The 20,553-nt window shown below is 42.0% G+C and overlaps 1 protein-coding gene across 4 annotated transcripts; it reads right to left on the bottom strand.

Annotated features, from left to right (window-relative positions):
- Nucleotides 1-917: 917 nt before the first annotated feature.
- Nucleotides 918-20,415, bottom strand: sike1 (suppressor of IKBKE 1). Of its 4 annotated transcripts, none has more exons than XM_015342265.2 (6): nucleotides 20,391-20,415; nucleotides 8,633-8,815; nucleotides 8,033-8,138; nucleotides 6,021-6,163; nucleotides 5,074-5,187; nucleotides 918-4,363 (listed from the first exon to the last, which is right to left on the bottom strand). In XM_015342265.2, exons 2-6 carry the CDS (start codon nucleotides 8,789-8,791, stop codon nucleotides 4,265-4,267), a joined length of 621 nt encoding a protein of 206 aa, XP_015197751.1. In that variant the 5' UTR covers nucleotides 8,792-8,815; nucleotides 20,391-20,415; the 3' UTR covers nucleotides 918-4,264. The 4 variants fall into 4 exon arrangements, with proteins under 4 accessions (XP_015197751.1, XP_006628433.1, XP_015197749.1 ...); XM_006628370.3 differs by lacking the exon at nucleotides 20,391-20,415 and adding an exon at nucleotides 10,705-10,830; XM_015342263.2 differs by lacking the exon at nucleotides 20,391-20,415 and adding an exon at nucleotides 10,680-10,752.
- Nucleotides 20,416-20,553: the final 138 nt, after the last annotated feature.

Below are 20,553 nucleotides of genomic sequence, written 5' to 3'. Positions count from 1 at the left end.
ATCCTTTTCACTCCTCCATCGAGCTCATCCTAGAACTCACCAAATATTGAGAGCAAAGTGACTGATGGGGCCATGATTTGGTGTGAGCTTGAGTTACAGTGTAAGAAGGTCTTCATGAGTCCAGGCCAGGATCTAGCTACCAAAGTATGATTTATAACCGTGCCAACCTTTCACCTGAAATGACACAGCATCTCAAGACAACGTGCACTAGAAAAAAGCAAACACAATAATACAGAAATCTAAGATAGGGCTCGAAACATAAAGAAAATCTAACGTATAAAAGCACGTTAAGACAGTTTTTCAGAGGGTTGACTGGTTAGCACATTCTAATATACGCTCATCTCATACCCATGAGAGACAGAAGAGAAGGCACATTTTCCGAAGATTTGCAGTCTAGTTTAGAGAATTGAAAGAAGCCTGGTATGTAGGTTGATATTGAGATACCGATATACAGTAGTCAGGAGATTCATTCAAAGCCTTAAAGGTGAGCTGCAGGATTCTAAAATTAAGGAGGAAGCATGGAGTTGTGGACAGTGGATAGGACGATTATGGGTTCAAATCCTGAGTGGATCAGTACTGTCAGACTGTTTTTTCTGAGATTGGTCCAGTAATTGCCAAGCTGTATCAATGGATCAATGTCATTATAAATGAGAATTTGTTCACAGATAACATACTGCCAATCGATAATCGGTAAAAGAAAGGAGTAAAAATATTCGGAAACGCAGGCTTTTAGATCTGAGCAGCTGATTTCTGAATTTAATAACTTAGAACGTCTCAATGTTCCAGCAATCACTCCATTACAATGATCAAACCTACATTATACAAACGCCTACATTAGTATCTCTGCATCAGACTCAGAGTGGATATAAGCAATTATCACGAAGCAGAATTTTTTTTTACATAAACAATGATGAATATTTCCTGAGTTTCTCAGCTTTATTAGGAACTTGATTACAGTCAACAATTACAATCACTACTGTAACAATGTAGGACTAAGAACAGTTAAAAGTGATTTTAAAAAATAGCAAGAGGACACACAGAACATTTTATATTAATACAGGGCAAGAAATTGATTCTGCATCCACCGTCGTCACTGACAAGGAACGCGAGATGAGTCAAAACACCATATTTACAGTTAATTCAGACATTACAACTACACAAAAGACTTCTATAATGTTCAACCCTGTCAGAAAGATAATATCCAATTTTCCTTTAAAATAAATTATCAATGGTAAAGATCTAAAATCCCATGGTGCAACCCACACTAAATTTTAGTTAAGGAAACCTGCACTCCTTTAACGTTGCTCTTAAAGGTTATTTTGTAATATTAATTATATCCACCTTACTGTTAAGCTTTGAAGGACAGTTCTTAAGGAGCTGAATTTGCAATGTTATACAGTCAGGATACACGTTAAACCACCCTGGCCGAGCCTGCTATGGAGAGGCTGGAAGTGCTCCTATAAGCACAGTGCTCTTTTGTGATGATATATGACAAAGTTACTACCTTACAGAATGGTGCTCGCACAGAGCACTTCATGTCTGGCAAGACGGATGTTTGTTGCGCTCCAGGCTACTAGTCTGTCTCATAGAAAATTTCCCAAAGTGCTCTGGGTTACCAATCTGTTCCATAGAAAATCTGACATAGTGCTCAGGGCTAACAGGGCTTCCAGTAGAACATCTGACACAGAGATCTAGGTTAACAGGTCTTTGAGTAGAAATTCTGACACAACAATCTGGACTAACAGCACTTTCAGTAAAAAATCTGTCAGTGTTTTGGGCTATCAGTTTGTTCAACAGAAAGTCTAACATGGTGCTCTGGTCTTGCAGTGCTGTCAGTAGGAAACATTATATATTTTCCTGTTCACTTACCACACTCCCATATCACACAGCTGTATTCGGTTAATAACAGGCAAGAGTCATTTAGAAACACCTTTGTACCGTCAGATTACCACAAATTAACCTGGGAGTCCACCAAAAGATTGTAACTAAAATACATCTCCACAGAAAAATGAATGGGTACTACTGCACCTGCAACCAAACACAAACCAAATGTGAAATAAAAATAAACAAAAAAGTATTTTTGCTGCCGAGATAAAAAATGAAGGCCTGTACATTGTGCATTTGTACATTGCTGTGTATTGTGTTAATGTTAAGATTTCCCCATTATACATTTTTTTATTCCATATGCACACTGAACACCATAATACACCTTACTTTTTCCATCTAGAAATGTTTCTGTTACATCACTAGTTTGGACTGGTTAACTATCTAACAGAACTGAGTTTGCAACATTTCTACACTTCACCTGTTAATAGCGCACATTAAGCTCCTGAAAGTTACACGTTTAGACAATACAAGAGCTCAATTTCACAATCCCCTACCTATAAAGAGTTTATCAGGCAGCTATAAAGACAAATCGGCCTCCTGATGTTCCAAACAGTATTCAAAGCTGTGGTAGTTTCAGAATTAAAAACATTCTATATATATCTAAAAAAAATTGAAATGTCTGATGTAAATTAAGTTCCATAGCCCTGTGTCCAGACCTCTAATGCAATCTACAGGTGTTAAACTCAGCTTACACAACACTACAATTAAAAGTGATAAAATGTATTTGTGATAAAATGTATTTCTAAAAAAGAAATGCCAAAAAGTAGCAATCCTAGCTAAGGCTGTTTGTGTGAGACATAATTGCAGTGTTGCCTGAGAGCGGGAAACCCCAAATATGATCTTTCAATACTTCTTCTGCATAAGGCAGGCTCCACAAAGAGCTCACAAAGACTACTTGGAAATACCAGAATGCTGGAAAAGAATATGTGCCTGCTTACAGACATGTTTCCTAATATAAGTGTCCAGTAAGATCTCAGACTAATAATACGCTTCAGGCTAAAGCAGACTGTATTGCTATTTCCAGAATACAGACATTCTGTTATTTCTGTGGCATGACTCATAGTTATATCACATAGGAGGCTTCTCTTTTATTTACTGTATGCCCTGGAAATTAAGTCCAAAACAACAGAAACAATAAGGCATAGACAGCTTTGTTAGAACTCCACAAAGAGCTGTGTGGAGATTCAGAGAAATTACAAAAACGTAACAATATCCCGTTTCTCATCTGAAAAATATGCACCTTTGTTCTGTGAAAATGTAATAATTCTGACTGCTGTAATATCAACACAGCTATCATGGCTGGACTGAAGTCACATCTTTGAAGCTGGCCTTACCCAGCTGTCAGGACTGGACTGGAGTCATGCTTTTGAAAATGGTTTTACACAGCGCAGGAGATGAGAGCTGAAGGACATGATTACTCGGTCACAACAATTGAGCTCTCTGAGAGGAAACATTAGACAGTGTTATCCCCTCGAACCAATAAATGCACCACTCTTCACAGAAGCTCTTCTACGTTGGTCAGTCAAAAATGAATGAGACCTAAATGAAGTTCGAGCCCAACCAACTCTCATGCGCTACCTCCTACTGAATCCTGCTGCTACAAAAAAAAAAGCTTCCCAGATTACAGCCAGCTGTTCTTGAGTGTGTCCCAGGATTTACTAGTTTAGGAATCTCTGGAAAGATTTCTGAAAACTTCCAAAAGCTCTTGCTGTGCACAGAGATGGAGCTACATTTAAACAGCCCGGGATGATATCTGATATTCTGGGTGCCCTTGAGTATATTTTGCATTCCAGTTCCTTCAGACATACTTTTCACTTGCCCAATGAGGGACCTCCTGCATATGTTTCACATATGGTGGGGAGAAGTGTGTATATGTGAGGCAGGTCTAGCGATCGATTCCCCTTCCAGTTCTGCCATAGCAGTTCCATTAAGGCTGGGGCCAGTTGCACTGACCTGGCTGTACAGGACATCAGTAAAAATTAGGACCCTGGTGAGAATTAAATATGAATGAGTGACAGAGGTATTTTACGTGTGACAGAGGTAATTCAGTCTGTGGCTACAGAGCCAGATTGCTCCATGAGGACAATGAAGGGATGGAAAAGGAACTAGGTGGACAGCAAGATGGGGAAATGCATGGATATTAAACCAACACAGTGTCAAAAGTAACCCATGGTGTGTATCTGGCTGCTAGAAAAAGTAACGGCTGCTCCCCAGATTTGTTTTCCTTTCATGTGGATCAAAAGACAGGATTTGGCCATCACAGGGCGGCAGAAAAGCCAGTCCAGATCGGCTCCCCTGCTGGGCTGTCCACCTGTGAACTCGAGGAGAGAGGGCTTCAGCTCACAGTGTCACGCAGGTCGTCGGCCCGTCGGCGGCGCTATTTGGCTGGGTTGGCGGGTTGAGAAGGCTCTTCGTTCTGGGGCTTCAGGCAGATTCTGCTGATGGAGAGGAGCTCCCGCAACTCTTTGTTCTCCATCTGAACAACACAGGTGGCAGAACAAGACAGAGAGAAACTGTCAAAGGCATAAAACAGCATCCCCAGCTGCTTCTAGACAGATGTACGGCTGGAAAGCTCTCGTATTTCAGGAACAATTCCATATATAGCAATGATGATAGAAATTTGTTCTGCCCTTTTCATAGAGGGGAATACCTCAGTACTTTACATATAGGAGGAGGTTGCAGTCATTCACCACTGAGGTGCATCTTCACATCAGTGACACACTGCAGGATTTCAGCACCAGCAGCCCAGCAGGTGGAGGAGCTAGGAAGTGACTCACTAATGTAAATGAGGGGTAAATGCTGGTGGGCTAGATTGAGTAAGACTACATATGTCAAGGACCTAGCCATGACACCAGGGTCTGCATCCCTAGTCATTCATATACTTGTATTTAATGACCACAGGTCAATGGGACCTCCGTTAAACAACTCATCCCAAAAGTTATTAGCTCCAGCAGTACAGAGTCCTCTCTTTACTGGTTTGCTATTTCTGAGGCAGAGTGTCACTGCAAGGAGGTCTCCTATCCCAGCACACACCAGGCCCTCGCTTGCTAGATCTGAGGAGGTCAGGCCTCAAGGTGGCGCATGAAGCTGCCATGTGAAAAGCACGAAACACCCAGCTGTCTGCTGCAGCTTCCACACCCCCGTCCCTCAAAATAACTGCTCTGCTTGTCCCCCGACGAGTCTGACCTCCAGCTGCGCCAGGCGCTCACGGACAGTGCAGTAGTGCTGCTCGTCGGCGCGAACGGCCCTCCGCATCACCTCACCCATCTCACAGATCCGCTCCACCTGCACCTGCACCTCCTGCCAGAGAGAGAGAGAGAGAGACATGACTGGCACAGGTACCAGGCAAACACCCTGTGGAGCTGGTACAGAGAGACAAAAACAGTAATAGACCAAGGAGCTGGGCCTGCTCCTCTGGCTTGTACAAACATGTACAATTTAGTTCACAGGTGCAACAAAAACAGACAAAATTAAACCAGGTTTAATAAAGGGTCTTTAACAATAGTTGTCTCTCTCTGCATTATTGAGAAGAGATTATTAATGATAAACTGCTCTGTTGGTTTGGACTGAGGTGTAAATATACTGCCTTTAGTTTACTATAATGAAAAAGTCAATTGAATTTGAACTAGTGGCCAGATTCTGATCCAGCCACCTTTCACAAACTGCAAAGCGTGGAGCTTTCCATTGCACCAGTGGAAAATTTCAGGAAAGCAAACATTCTGTTCGTGCAGCTCTTCTGGGATTTTTTAACTGGTGAGTGCTTTAAAGCTGTGATTCAGTCCTTAATAGGGGACTTGAAAGAAGGGTTTAAATTAAATTCTAAAAAACAGGAATACCTCTCTTCTCAAAACCCATACAAACGATGGCTGGAACACTGTCATAGAGAGCTTTAAGTGTGCAAAACATGAAAATAATTTTATCTTTAAGCTTCCTAATAACAACCTATTGAGAATGGGACCTTTCTCATTGAGAAACTAAGTTATCTGATGTGGTGGAAGGGGGTTTAGGGAATGACGTGTTTGTGCATGGTGATCAATGCCCATCTCTCCCAGTATCTATCCTGATCCCTGTATCACCACAGGAGGTGTAGCAGAGGAGTAGGACTGGCAGTGGGTATGGACAGGGTGGCATACTTTGGCATGGTCCTGATGCAGGGAGAGCACAGGCTTGGTGTCCATCTTCTTCTTGGACATCATCAGGTGGAGCATCTGCTTCCTGTACTTCCCCATGATCAGCTCCAGGGCGTACTGGTGCTCCTCCAGAGACAGCCATAGCTCTGTAGGTAGAGAGAGAATTGTGCTTCATTCATCCTTCCATTCTAGCTGTATCAAACAAACACAGAAATGAAATTTTTATCAGTGTAGCAGACTTATTGCTAAACCCCACACATTCCTGAAACCTCCTTCTTTGGGCCAATCTCCACAACAGAGTCTTGATGATGCCTTTGTAGGCTCACTGCAGGTTCCCAGAACAGCGAAACACAAACCAGAAGGAAGCTAGTGGATACACTTTACTTTTCTTTACCCAGTGGGTTGTGGGAGTATGGAAGAATCATACCTAGCCATGTTTTGAAGCCAATGCCCTACTTTATTTCAATACATGGCTGGATGTTATCCTAGAATCAATTAGTTGGGCTCGTCTGTTTATTACATCTCAACAGCACTTGGCCGGTTGCAACCCTATCAGCTGACACCATCCAGTTACAGTAGAATAATGTCATAGCCTAGACAGCAACACAACTTGCTTTCCATGGTGAAAGCCTCTACTGGCTTAACAACTCTCCATTCTCCAAGTTCACCTCTACCTATATTCTGTGCACCCATCTGTATGAGGTCATCCTAATGGACCTTCTGACCGATTCTGCTGCCACCACACCTAAACCTTTTTATCCTTTATTCACTGTACAGCTCATCCTTTTATCTATAGCGATATCTACAGTCAAGCATGGGGGTGACCATATTCAAAGGCAGTAGTCAAGCATGGAGGTGGCAGCATTATGTCATAGTTCTAGGCCTTGTCCACTCTGCTCAAGACTTAAAACTTTGGGACAAAAAATCCCAAAGAGAACTGAGAAAATCCGCCAAGAATCAAACCAAAGAATCCAGCATCCAGTCAGTGAGCATATGTGGAAGAGAATTACTCAAGAGGACTTGCAGGTATAATTGCTGCCAAAGATGCTTCCACATGAATACTTATCCAATCGACATCCACCCATTTTCTAGTCACTTTATCCATATCAGGGTAGCAGGGGAGCTGGAACCTATCCTGGCAAGCAACAGGTGCAAAGCCATGTACAGTACACTCTGGACAGGATACCAGTCCACTGCAGGGCAGCAGCACAGACAATCACACACTCACAACAAGAACATATTTCAGCCTTTTCTCTTTAGTTTTTAAAGACATTTACTGGACTTTATCTTACCCTTAGTTTTTGTTTTGAACATTCAAGTTATGCATAAATATTTTAAGTTTAAAGGGGAGATTATATTTTGGGGTTAGAAATAATCAGCATTGAAGTAAAATGCATACAGTAACTAGTAAAACCATTACAAAATAGACTAAATTTGTGGATGTGCAGCACCATGCTATGTGGTATGTGCAGCACCATGTTCTGTGATTCATAACAAGGCTACAAAACATGATGTGTGCAGACTAATTAGATTGTAAACAAGTAGGCTTTTGAATACACCTCTTTTAATCCAATCAAAATATTGCTTTCGTTTTTCCAATAAACACTACTTAATTGTTAACTGTGCATGCAGATCTTGTTGGAACATTTCTTCAGTGAAATATCTGCTGCACAACCTTTAGTTATTCACTTTTACATTACACTACATTAGTCATTACAGAGACTGGTGAGCAGGAAGGGCCACATCACGTCGCGATTCGTGGGAACTCGAATGCGAGTCTGCGATAACACTTTTGGGCTTAATTTAACATTTGTAATTGTTTTTCTAGAACATCAATGAATTTATTTTGTTATCGAGATTTGATAACCAGTCCGAGAAATTGGGGCTGTAGCTCCCCTTTAAAAAAGCGTGTATCGTTTTTGTAACTTCACAAAAGAGAACACCATAAGAAAGAGTCTGAGGAGTGTTGTAAGACACCATAAAACAAGAGAGCAGAGAGGGCCAGCGGCTCACACCTCTGTTTTCACGCTGCAGCTCCTTGATTTGGGTGTTCTCCTGGGTCAGCAGGATGTGGGGCTTGTACTTGGACAGTTCTTTCAGGTCCATGCAGTCCTCCTGGTACTGTGGACAGAGAAAGAGCAAGAAAAATCATCACAAACAATCGAACCAAGTATATGAGAAAAAAAAACCTCAAAAGCGCATTCCCATGATTGATTTAAATGTTCAGCTTGATGCTGCACTGACGAAATCTTAGCCCTTCATTTGCTCCTCTATGGACAGCATGTTTACTCCTTTGTACCTTTTGGACAATTAGTCTGTATAAACCTATGCACATTTTGCACATATTTTATTGTTTTTACACTGACTATGATCAGCACATGTTGCACACACCCATGTATTTATTTATTTTGTTTGTCTTTTGTTTTATAACTATTCTGATGTCTGTTTTGCTTGTCTTGGGCTGGACTACTGTAACACATCAATTTCCCTATGGGAGTAATAAAGTATTATCTATCTATCTTATCTATCTAAATCCTGCCCCGGTTCAAACTGCCTTGTGACTGGACCCCCTGGGGGAAGTCTCAGCTACTTCCTCACCTCTCGGCAGCTCTCACCTTGTCGGGCAGGGCATTGCCCACTTCCCTCATGCTCTGGACCCGCTGGCTGAGGGCGCTGGACTGCTCGATCAGGGACTCTGCGGCTATGTCGTGCTCCTTCAGCCGGTCCAGCAGTGTGCGGGCATCGCTCAGCACCTTCTCCAGTGTGCAAGTCATGTTGGCCAGCCGGGGGGTCGAGCACTGCGGGGCACAAGTACAGGGATGACAGTGCAGCCTTTGGGCTAGCCAATACACGTATTCACATAGCATATCTACCTACACACAAACACACAATATAACTAAGAGACTGCTCACTTGTGGTTACAAATGGAATTGAGAAAAAACAACAGCAGCCTCTCCCCTTAACCTCCCTGCTTTAGTCACTGCCTTTCTTCAGACTATATGTTTTTCTCCAGTTTCTTCTTTCAGTGCAGACATCAGCACTGAACATGTGCAAGTACTACGTTCAATAGAGCAGATTAGTTATTCCTTAACACAGCATACGTGTAAAAATACAAGTGCATGACTTCCTGTATGTATGCATGCTGGTTTTAGTACCATGAATGCACAGCCTAGACTCTGAAAAAGACAATGATATAGGAACTACAGACTGAGGGAGGAAAGAAACAACAGAACCTAGCACACGAGCAAACAAGACATACTTTAGTGTGCTGATGAAGTCCGTGTGCCATTTCAAACAGCATGAAATGTTCCGCACAGACAGACAGGAAAAAGGGGAACATATTCCCATGAACAATAGACACATCTGGCAGACGACATTTTAAAATGTCTATCAGGACACTGAAGTGACCAAAGAAATCAGGTCAGCTAAGAGCAGGTGCAAAAGAGCACTCCATTGTGCCAAGGGGTGAAGCACAGGCAGAATGGACAGGACAGGGCCTGGACGGGACGACAGCACAACAGCAGATAGAGAGACAAGGTTATTAACACGTGATGCAAAGGATGATCCAGACACAAAGAAGCTTCAGCAATTACAGCCAAAGCCACAGACACAGAAAGGTGCATGCTGTGAATAACAGGAGTGAGCAAACAAGAAGCTGTGACATTACTGTAGGAGTGAAAGGGGAAATGACACTACACCAGCTACCAAGAGCATGGGTTCCCCCTCTTAGTCCTGTGGAGCTGAATGCCTGCTCCGTTTTGATACCAGCTGAGCTCTCAGTTACAAACAGTACTCAGTCACTTAATTGAGCGAATAACATCACTAATTCCAGCTGCTGTCAGTTCCTAAACATGTGGTGGATTGCCTTTTAACCACTGCCTTTCGTGAGTAACTTAAGATCTCCATCTGTTCAGCAGACACCTTGCAAGGGTCCCAATCAAGGAACATGTAAGTTCATGTACATTAATCAAGAATTCAATTAGTCTAAGTAAAGAGCTCAGCTGGAATGAGATCTAGCTGGCTTGGAGGTCCTCAGGACCAGTGATGCTCTCCCCGACAGGAGATCAGAGCCGGAGGATCAAGAAGTTTTAAAACCCAAGAGATAAAAGACCTAGCAGGATTGGGGGCTTTAGACAGCAGTAGACTGATGACGACAATGATGATGATGATGACGACGATAGGTAGCTAAATATAACACATGACAAATACAAAACAGAGGGACACGGATGATTAAATAAATCTAAAAGGTTAACTATAACAAGAAGAAACACACAGCTAGAGAGATGTCATGACAGAACACGTACTCTTGTACAACGGGTTTAAAAAACGCTTAACTACCGGTTTGATTATTTCTTACTGCAGTTTCGCATTAATCAGACAACCACTTGTATTTTTCAAATCTTACAAATTAACCGTTTTACGCGCTCTCATCGTGAGACGAGAGGGAAAAAACCGTAACGGATTCTGTTTAACGGCAAAAACCTCACCTAATATATGTGAAAATGGGATCTGTAAAAGTCGGTGCTTAATTTTATTGTGACTACTATAATTCAACTAGCCGCTTGATCTCAAAAGAGCGCTTTTCTTTTTCTATATTGCAGCAAACATATTGCGTTGATAATACTGTATTCTTTTTTTTTAAATATAGCCAAAAAAACACACATTAAAGAGGATAACACCACTTCACCTCAACCGTCCCGTAACGCCTTCCGCTCCTCTGTCTCCCCTTCTGAACACTTCCGATCCCTGCCACACCCCCACGGCCAAGCGCCGTCCGCTGGGTCTCAGTGCCGGCGGGGTTCGCGTACCAGCAGGATGAGCCTCAAGACGTTCAATAAAGATCGAACAGGGAGCGAAACTTAAGGTTTTAATTATTATTTATTAAAGATGCAGAATTAACATCTGAACCGCGGTAGACCGCTGTCAGACAGTAGATTTCCTGTGCTGGAGTGATGGTTGGTTCTATGTATAAAACAGTGTCTGTCCATCTCTGAGGACTCAGAGATAACCCTCTGAGTATTGGAAAACCCCAAGGCAATACTCCCGTGCGCTCCAAGCCAATCGCTAGAGCACAGAGGACATGATGTGTCTAGAATAATAACGTTTAGACGCATACCATCTTATTTTCTCCACAGCCTCAATCCTTAAGGTTTCATAGTATTAGTAGTATTTTGACAGTACCTAAACTTTCAAAATGTTTTGATTACCTAACAGTAGGTTAGGTAATCAAAATACCATCCAGCCCTTACTTCTAAGGAGGAAGCTGGAGGAGATGCAAGTCGATGCCTCCATGACCTCGTGGATCACTGACTACCTGACGGGCAGACCACAGTCTGTGAGACTTCAGAACTGCGTGTCTGAACTGGTAGTGAGTAACACAGGGGCACCTCAAGGGACAGTTCTTTCTCCATTCCTCTTCACCCTCTATACTTCGGACTTTAAGTACAACTCAAAGTCATGCCACCTGCAAAAGTTCTCAGATGACTCTGCAATTGTGGGATGTATCAAGGGTGAGCAGGAGGAGGAGTACAGAGGACTGGTCAGCAGCTTTGTGGAGTGGTGTGGGGTGAACCACTTGGAACTGAATGTTACAAAGACAAAGGAACTGGTGGTAGATTTCAGGAGGAAAAAGGTCAAACCTACTCCTGTCTACATCCATGGGAGTGGCGTGGAGATGGTGGACTCGTACAAGTACCTGGGAGTGCACATCGACGATAGACTGGAATGGTCTAAGAACATCGAGGCCATCTATAAGAACGGACAGAGCCGACTTTACTTCTTGAGGAGGCTCAGGTCCTTCAATGTGTGTAGTAAGATGCTACACATGTTTTATCAGTCGGTGATAGCGAGTGCCATTTTCTACGCAGTGGTGTGCTGGGGCTCTGGGATTAGAGCAGTAAATTCCAAAAGGCTGAACAAGCTCATCAGGAGAGCGAGCTCTGTCATTGGGTCTGACCTGGACCCCTTGGAGGTAGTGGCTGAGAGGAGAATGATGTCCAAACTGGAGGCCATCATGGACAACTTCTCCCATCCCCTCTATGACAGGCTTGCAGGAATGAAGAGCACGTTCAGCAATAGACTGATTCATCCACAGTGCGACAGGGAGCGCTACAGGAGGTCATTTTTGCCGTCTGCCATAAGACTGTACAACGCATCCACCTTGCGTCTTGGCAGAGGCAACAGCGACAGTGACCTGTTTCTGGACTAAACGCATATACACATATACTGCTACATCTGTTCTCTTTCTTTTTCTTTTTCTTTTTCCCGTTTACAACCACTTTTGTGCAATATATGCCAGGGACCTGTGCAATACATTTATATTTATATTTATATCTATGGTTACATCTATATTTATATTCATACGTGTGATACGTTTTCTGAGTACTGTTCTGTTCTAGTTTCCTCTTGTGTGTCCGGACTGTGAGTGACTCTTGTATTGTATTGTATGTATTGTACTATTAGTATATAATTCGTTACACTGTGGCTGTGTTGTGTGTGTTAAGCTGCTGTTGCACTGCAATTTCCCTCACGGGATCAATAAAGTATCTATCTATCTATCAGTAATTTTGTCTTTAAAATCCTCTACAGAGTCGCCCCAAATCTCCTGCGAGAAACTGTGATGCCTACGAGGAGCTTGTCTCACAAAACTACAGGCTACATGAAAATCACAAGTTAGCAATACTGGTGTGAATGTAAATGATAAATTAATTCGAGGAACATGTTTTTGCTTTTGTTCAGGAACGGTCTCTCCCATGTTGAAGGACACTCTTGTGTGCCTACCCTTGACCTCAGCCCCTGCCCCACTTACGCCTGTAAATACCTCAGTGAAAGCTGGTGATAAGCATTTGCTGGCTCTGTCATGTCAAGAGCTGTTATCAGGTCCTGTAATGTTTGCTAAGCCTGATACACAGGGATCTTCTCAGCGTCCTGTCCCATTGGGGGCTGCAGGCCAACTTCGCTGCCACCATCTCTCCTTGATGCGGCTGGAGCCCATACAGGCCCTGAGAGAAAATGCCCGCCGGAAGAATCCACTGACACAGTGAAGCCTGAGCTCAGCAGTCAGGGGATAATACATGACACCACCTGTGTTTAAATTTCCCTTTAAGATCTCCTTGACAACAAGAACATTGCGCAAAACATCTTGACACACTTGAAGCTATTACATTAAAACATTAGTACATTAGAAAAGGAGTCTATCTTTTACACCAGAGGTATTTAATCTCATACTTAAGGCTCCATGCACATGAGTGGTATAGGACCCACAAGGATCTTCACACAGAGTTATACTGGATTGTAGCCCTGGTTTTTCTCTATATTTTCACCTGTCTGTTTGAGAAAATGCTGACAAGCAGAGAAAACAACAACGTCTTACATATAATTACCTACATAGATGTAGGTCATTTCCATTGCAATCACATCGGCTCATGGGCCAGTGATCTCCCTGGTTTCCGTGGCGTTAAGAGAGCATGTGACCCCCTCTGACCACAGATAGGACACCAGTTCTTCAAAAGGATTACCCCATCAATTGTGACTGGAATAATTAGAGTAAAGAAGTGACATGAACCCACTACATCACTCAGCCCCATTATACATGTATAATCAGAGGTTAACTTTTACTGTCTTGCACTAGGTCAGAGATCCAGGTACGTATGTCCAGATTGGAAATCACTCTGGCTACACACCATGTAGTAACGGTCAGAATAACTCAATGATACAATTCTATATGTTGTTATTAGCTTACAGACTGAATCTTTCAATTTGTGACACATCTATGGAAATGGCTTATACAAACCGCTTTAGGGCTGTTTTGGATAAATTGCGAGCAGAATTATTGTGCAGTGAATCACACATCGCTACCAGAGTGTCAGAATTTGTGAAGAGTTGCCTGAAGTGGAAATAATATGGACATGAAGCATTCTTGGTTATGGAAAGATTTGCTTCCAGCCCGCAGGTAGTCAGAGGATGATGGGAGATTTGGGATGTATTTTTTTTTACCACTTAATTATTGTGCATAACCTGCAGTAAAGAATAATTAATTGCCCTTTGTGTTTCCTGACATTGCTGACTCCGCTGGCTTTTTTTTCCAGCCCTGAGAAAATTATGGTCCTGAGGGCAGGCTGGAAAGATTGTGCTGGCCCATTATCCCCACTGCCTAACGCTGGGACTCTGGGCCTTGAAAGGTCTTCACTTCCAGTAAACACACTTCCAGGAGACACAAGCCAGGCAACAGGGAGGCTTGCTGCTTTAGACAGGGCCGGGGGGTATTTTAAAGAAGCCCTGCAGGCCCCCATGAAGCCACACTATCTCACTGATAAAGTGCTGAGTTGGATCTTCTGTAATGAGGGAAGAACCATCCTCCTTCCCTCCAGTGTATCAGAGTCCTAAAGCTTGTAATACAAACACAAACCAGACTAAATCTCTGGCCCATTCTAGATTAGTAACATTAAACAGCTCTGTAGGAGCTCCAGTTACAATAAACCTGTGGTAGCACACTCTCTAATAAAAAAACTGCTTTTGGGATCCTCTTCAGATAAGAGTTCTTGCAAGACTTGCTTTTTTTTTCTTTTCATTTCCAAAGGTTAAACGCACAGCTTCTCCTGCATTTTCAAAAAAATAGGCACATGTTTTTGTGGCACAATTGAAGCATTCACCTGTAAAAATGTCCCGTAAAAAAGGGCTAATATTGCTAAAACCCTTGAGTTTTCGTTACGGTTGTCTGAATTACATCAGGCCTGAAAACACAATCGGACACAAGCCAGGCAACAGGGTAAAAAGCCGAGGTTTTAGAAATAAGGGAAGCATTTGGAAATGTTCAATTTTGCAGCCCAGTTGCTAGCACCTTTGATGTATGTTCATGCAATCGGGACTTTTCCCATTTTCTTTATAGACTGATGTTATGTTGTTAGCAGCAGAGCTAAGCTTCTGTGTTAGATTTCCAGTGAAATAAAAAGTTCTCCCATCACTCATCAAACTTTGGTCCATCAAGCTCCATTGTCTCTATTTTCCTACAGTTGTAATCTAATGAAATCTTCACAAGAAAGAGAACGTAACGAAAACTCACCTGCAAGTATTCAAAAGGTGAGAAGAAACTGAAATACATAAAAAACATGTAAACGTGGGGAGAACATGCAATTTCCCCACAGATAGGTGAACCAAACTGGAACTGAGTCCAGGACCTGGGAAGCAGTAGTGATAACCACCATAAAACCCCAAATATTTATTTGATGTGTCATGTTACAAAAGTGTTTCTTATGCGCACAACTTACATATCTCTTCCTCTAATTTCTACCTTCCATCTTCGACACCTTTCAGCAGTTCAAGAATGTTAGGCGTTTATGACTGACGAGCCCCCCCCCCAGTCTTGCAAATTTGACATTTATTTTTTTCTGGCACAAAAGATGAGTGACGACAGTGAGCGAGGGACACTGTGAGAAATTGTGCTCAAGGGAAGAACTCAATTCCTGACCTGGACATCCTTAGCCACCAATCTCAAAATCCCAGCCTCCCACTTGAAAGGAATGTTCCAGAAAATCTCATTTGATACAGGGGCCCGAAGATGAGGTCCCATGACTACTGACCTCAGAGCCCTGTCCAGCTGTGGAGTATTGGTCTCTAAGGAGAAGAATAAACCGATGAGCACGACCCCATCTTTGCCAATACTGTCATAACTTCACTTGGACTTTTATTATTTTTGCTTTATGCCGTTTTGATGGGGAATGGAATTTTGACCTTGTGGAAACAAAATCCCCTTTTCCACAGCCAGCAGTGACAGAGTGACAGAAAGCCCACCCAGCCAGCATGGGGCGGAGAGGTAGGGGGGTCAGGCAGCACGATTTATTGGAACGCTGTAAGGAGAAGGCTGTTGTCGCCTGGTTGCGAAACCCAGTGCTGTTATGTTTTATGAGGTGCTGGGACCATCTCCTTAATCCAAAAATCATTTGTTCTAGGGGCTACAGGAAGAGCCTGTGATAGCGGCCACCATCAATCACAAGAGAGTAGATTATTTAGTGTTTATAAACATTCGCTGCTGCTGGGAATGTCTTAATGAGCCCACTGGACTGCTCTTCACTCCCACGCTGTGTAACTCCTTCTCTCCCGCTGAGCAGTGAAATCCCCGTTTTGGAATGGAGACAGTTCAAATACAGTCTTGCCTTCCACACTTAGGTAAGCTTTAACTGAAGTTCAATATTTGAAATTTTCTCATTTAAAAGCTATGTGTGTTCTTGTGGCACCAAAAGCAATGCATAAAAACCATACATACATATGTATTCAGGTAAAAATATATTCATTAAAAGTGCTATGGACCACAAAACAGGAACTACTGGGTGCCTGAATTGAGGAAGTCTGCTTTATCACTGCTGGGAAAGGTGGATGTGCACAAAATAATGGAGCTCTAGAGAGAACACTGTGGCAGAGTATTTAAAAGAACAATCCTTCCTATGCTATATAACTGTTATATAGGAAGCGGAGAAGGATGATTTCTCCAGCCCTCGTTCTGCGGAGCTCCAGCCCTTTGGGTTATATATGCATCTTCAATCGTTTATCTTGACGAATTAAGGCAATGATTGGTTCAATTAATAAAGTGGAAGCTCCGCTAGAATGAAAACTAAGGGATTCTGGACATTCCGGAAGCTGTGGATCAGTCTGTGGAGGAAGACTTCCTCAAAGTGAGCCATGTGTTCTTAGCACGTTCCTGAAGTACATCACACCACTAAAAGTGTCCTCTTGACAAGGCGTAGTGCTGAATTCCAGTAAATCAAGGCTTGGTCTGACCCAGCAGGGTTCACAGTGTTCCTGCCAGTCCTGGGATAGCCCTGTTCACTCCTCTGTTCCTGGGCCAAGTGTGTTTCTGAAAGGTCCTCGTTTGTGCAACTCACGAGTAATGAATTATTGGAAATAAGAATTCAAGAGTCTAGGAGGTCCCGTCGCCAAATGTTAGTAAAAGAAAGGCAAAGCGATTAGATCTATTCAGATGCAGGGATCTGCAAGCAGTCCTGTTTCTCTACAGACAACAGGTGTGGGTTTAAATAATAATTAAGGAGTTAATTAACAAATGTCTTATAGAGCATTGATTCTGATTTCAATGTAGGTTGCTTATTTGGTTTTATAAATTATACTGATTTGATATAAACACTATAAATACACCTATATCCAAATCAATTTCACCGCATTACCACTGTGGATAAGATTGATCACTTTCCAAAATAAACAAAATTTGTTACAACAACTATAATAAAAAGTGTATTTACAGGTGATAGCAGGTATTTTGAGATCTTACCTACCCCCTGCACACATTCGAATGCATGTGAAATATTAATTTAATTAGTATTAATTTTATTCACTTTATCAAACTAGTGCAGCTCCATTTCAATATGATCAGAGGAATTTCTATTATGAATTCTTTTTAATGAAGTAGTTGATAAAGTAATCCGATCAAGCATTTTTGATAATATTTTTTTCTGTAAAACCTCAAAAGCTTCTTTTAATATATTGTTGAACTGTTTTGAATGACAAATGTTGTTTGAAAATCCTTTGTGCGAAAGCTGTCACTGCTGTACTGCAAGTTCATTTATGTGTGAACCCCACTTCTCTTGGTCTTTGGTTGAGATGAGCTCTGAAGGACTTCATTAATTTTGTTTTGTTTTTAGAGAAAGGGAAAGGGAAAATTAGAACAAAGGGGAAAAAAAGCTTAAAAGAAAGTCTTGGTAAAATGCTTGTGTTGATCTACAGTACCACGAGATGAATCAATGAAAAGTTTTTAATACTGTGGGAAGTTTCAGCACTTTTCCTGTGCAGCATGCAGCCAGCTGGGGAAGGTTGTCTGTTGTTCATGGCAATGCCAACTTGGTCCCTCAGATGTTCTATTGGACTCAGATGAGGAGAAATAGCGGGTTACTGCAAGACCTCTGCAAGTCCGCAACATTGTTTTCTGGAAGTCATGTCATTGTAATCCTAGTACTGCATGGTCTCGCATTGTCCTGCTGGAAATGGACCCTTCTGGAGTGTCTTGCAGGAATGGAGAAGCTGTTGGCTCATGGCCTTTGTCAGTGAAACTGCTCTCTGAGCTGTAAGAGAACCCTCAATCTGCTTCAGAGCTGTTCTTGAGTTAAAGGAGATGTCTCCCTAGATAATCACAGTTCTACCACTACACAGCCTGGCTAGAACAGTGCAACAATTACCATAATACTAACCATGACAACTTTACCCAGGTTGTCTCCTGTCAGGACCATCAAGAGAAAAATCAAATTAATCTCTCCCATTCTACAACCAGCTTAGATGTCACCAGCTAGCATGCAGATCATCAAGAACATGGTGATCCAGTTATTATGCAGATGAGCAGGCTATTGTTTTTGGAATTCCTCACACTGTAGCCACTGCAGTCTGAAAACAAACAGGTGGGTCAGATTGTTCTGGGCCTGTACGGTGATTCCTTTGCCTCACAGGTGATTCAGTCCCTCACAGAGCCAATTTTCTGGATTCTCTGGACTAGTCTACTGATTGTTGAAGTGGAACATTTCTCTCACAGTCAGGCCACCTTCAGTTACACTGAAACCAACCACGTGGTCTTCAGGTCTCAGGTGGGAAATGGTTGACTCTTACACTGTTGCAGCATTAATCACAATCTTGCCTTTTACAATAGTCATTTACACAGATTCTTAAATTCATTTTGATCCAAATTGCAAACTGAGCACCTGTTTTTTTATAAAATCACATAGCTTGATTCCAATATTTTGCCCTCCAAGAACTATTCAAACAACTTATGTACTCACTTTTTAAAATGTAAATAACTTTATGTTTGTTTCCAATGAGATACTGAAGTAAAACCGTTCCATGTTCATTGTGCATCAGTACTAATTAAATGCCTTCAAGATATAAAATGAGTGTAGAGAAGAAATAAAGTGTTTCTTGATAATTCAACAATTTTTCATTGTGCAACTTCATGCCCGTGCTATGTGTTATTGTTGTGTTAATCTGTGTGCTCTGATCACCCAGAATCAACAAACTGCACATCAGTTTATAGTCATCAACTGACATTTTGTGCCATAGCTGTCTTATTATCCATCATTGGTAATTTGCCTCTTGTGAATATGCTTTAGAAACATTACAATTCTGAGAACAGCTAAATTAAAAGGGAACTGCTGTCCCAATTTCTCAGACCGGTTATTAAATCTTGGTAACAGAATAAATTCACTTACGTTATAGAAAATTTTTTACAAATGTTAAATTAAGCACAAAATTGTGAACTCTTTGAAAGTACTGTAAGTCACCACGTTGTTGCAAACTTGCATTCGAGTTCCCAAGAATTGTGACGTGATACAAATTTGGCCAGGATACCAGTGTACACCCTTACTCTTTTTAAGAAAAAGTCTGGGATTTTTAATGACCACAGAGAGTCAGGACCTCCGTTTTACGTCTCATCCAAAACATGGTGCCTTTTTCTAGTATAGTGTCCTCATCACTATAACTGGGGCATTAGGACCCACACCCCAGGGTAAGCACCCCCTACTGGCTCCACTAACACTACTAACACCACTTCCAACTGCAACCTTGGTCTCCCATCCAGGTACTGGCCAGGTTCACACCTGCTAAGCTTCAGTGGGCTGACATTTGTTAGTTGCGGGGTGATGTAGCTGCTGGCAAATTTTGTGATGTAAATTGGAGGTTTTACAAGTTACTGCTTACATTTTACTTTTACTGCAGCTTGAAATGCACTCATCAATACTGATTTTTTCTAACCCCGAAATATGATGTACAAAGCAGTTCCCCTTTAACATTGAAATTGTGATAGAAGGTGATCTAAATGTATTTATTATATGCAAATTAAATGGATTAAGAAATACACATTACAGGAAAATGTTTTCCCTGGTGTGGAACATGAAGTTGCCCCTTCTCTCAACTTAAAGTAGATCTTTTGCCTCTGGGTTGATACAAACTTAGGTAAAATGCACAACTTACTAGGTATACTATAGATATTGCAGTCATTACAGGATCAATTCCAAGTCTATCACAACAATTCATTTGAGACAAAAACACTTAAACTGAAAATGACAATAATATATATACATACAAACTTTGGAATCTATTGTAAATATCATTGTCTCATAACAATACAGCAACAAAATCTTCCTTCTACCATGTTCAAATTGAGGAAGAGAATGAGGATATTTCTTTCTTTTTTCTTTCTACTGGAGAAATGTAACAATAGTTATCAGGAAGTCAATAACATGGTTGTTCAACAATAATTAACGGAATCCCCCCTCTGTCCTAAATCTACAGAAATGAATCCCCCCTCAGCCCTTAAGCCCATTGGTGACATAATTAAACCATTCAATCTAAGTGTTTAATATCAATACTGGTATCCCCCTCCCTTACCTCAAAAAGACTTGCTCCTGTACCCAGGCACTGTCCAGAGGAGAGTGGGTTCTCTCCGAGCACCCCCCCTCTTCAGTGCCGTGCTGCTGTGTGGGGGGTGGGGGGAGTGTTTGGGAGAGAGGAGAGAGAGCAGTGCTCAGTCTGGAGCCTCAGTGGCTGAGTG

The sequence above is a fragment of the Lepisosteus oculatus genome, chromosome 5, assembly GCF_040954835.1.
Source record: "Lepisosteus oculatus isolate fLepOcu1 chromosome 5, fLepOcu1.hap2, whole genome shotgun sequence".
Taxonomy (NCBI): Eukaryota; Metazoa; Chordata; class Actinopteri; order Semionotiformes; family Lepisosteidae; genus Lepisosteus; species Lepisosteus oculatus.
Note: the sequence above shows the minus strand (reverse complement) of the source record. Positions and strands in the feature narration are given on the sequence as shown.

Excerpts from the sequence above, each read along its gene's own strand:
- sike1 (XM_015342265.2), bottom strand. The coding sequence starts at position 8,791 with ATGACTTGCACACTGGAGAAGGTGCTGAGCGATGCCCGCACACTGCTG. Across the intron at positions 8,139-8,632 it reads GCAATGCCCTGCCCGACAAG|TACCAGGAGGACTGCATGGA; the intron begins GTGAGAGCTGCC and ends CTCTGTCCACAG. Across the intron at positions 5,188-6,020 it reads TGCATCAGGACCATGCCAAA|GAGGTGCAGGTGCAGGTGGA; the intron begins GTATGCCACCCT and ends TCTCTCTGGCAG.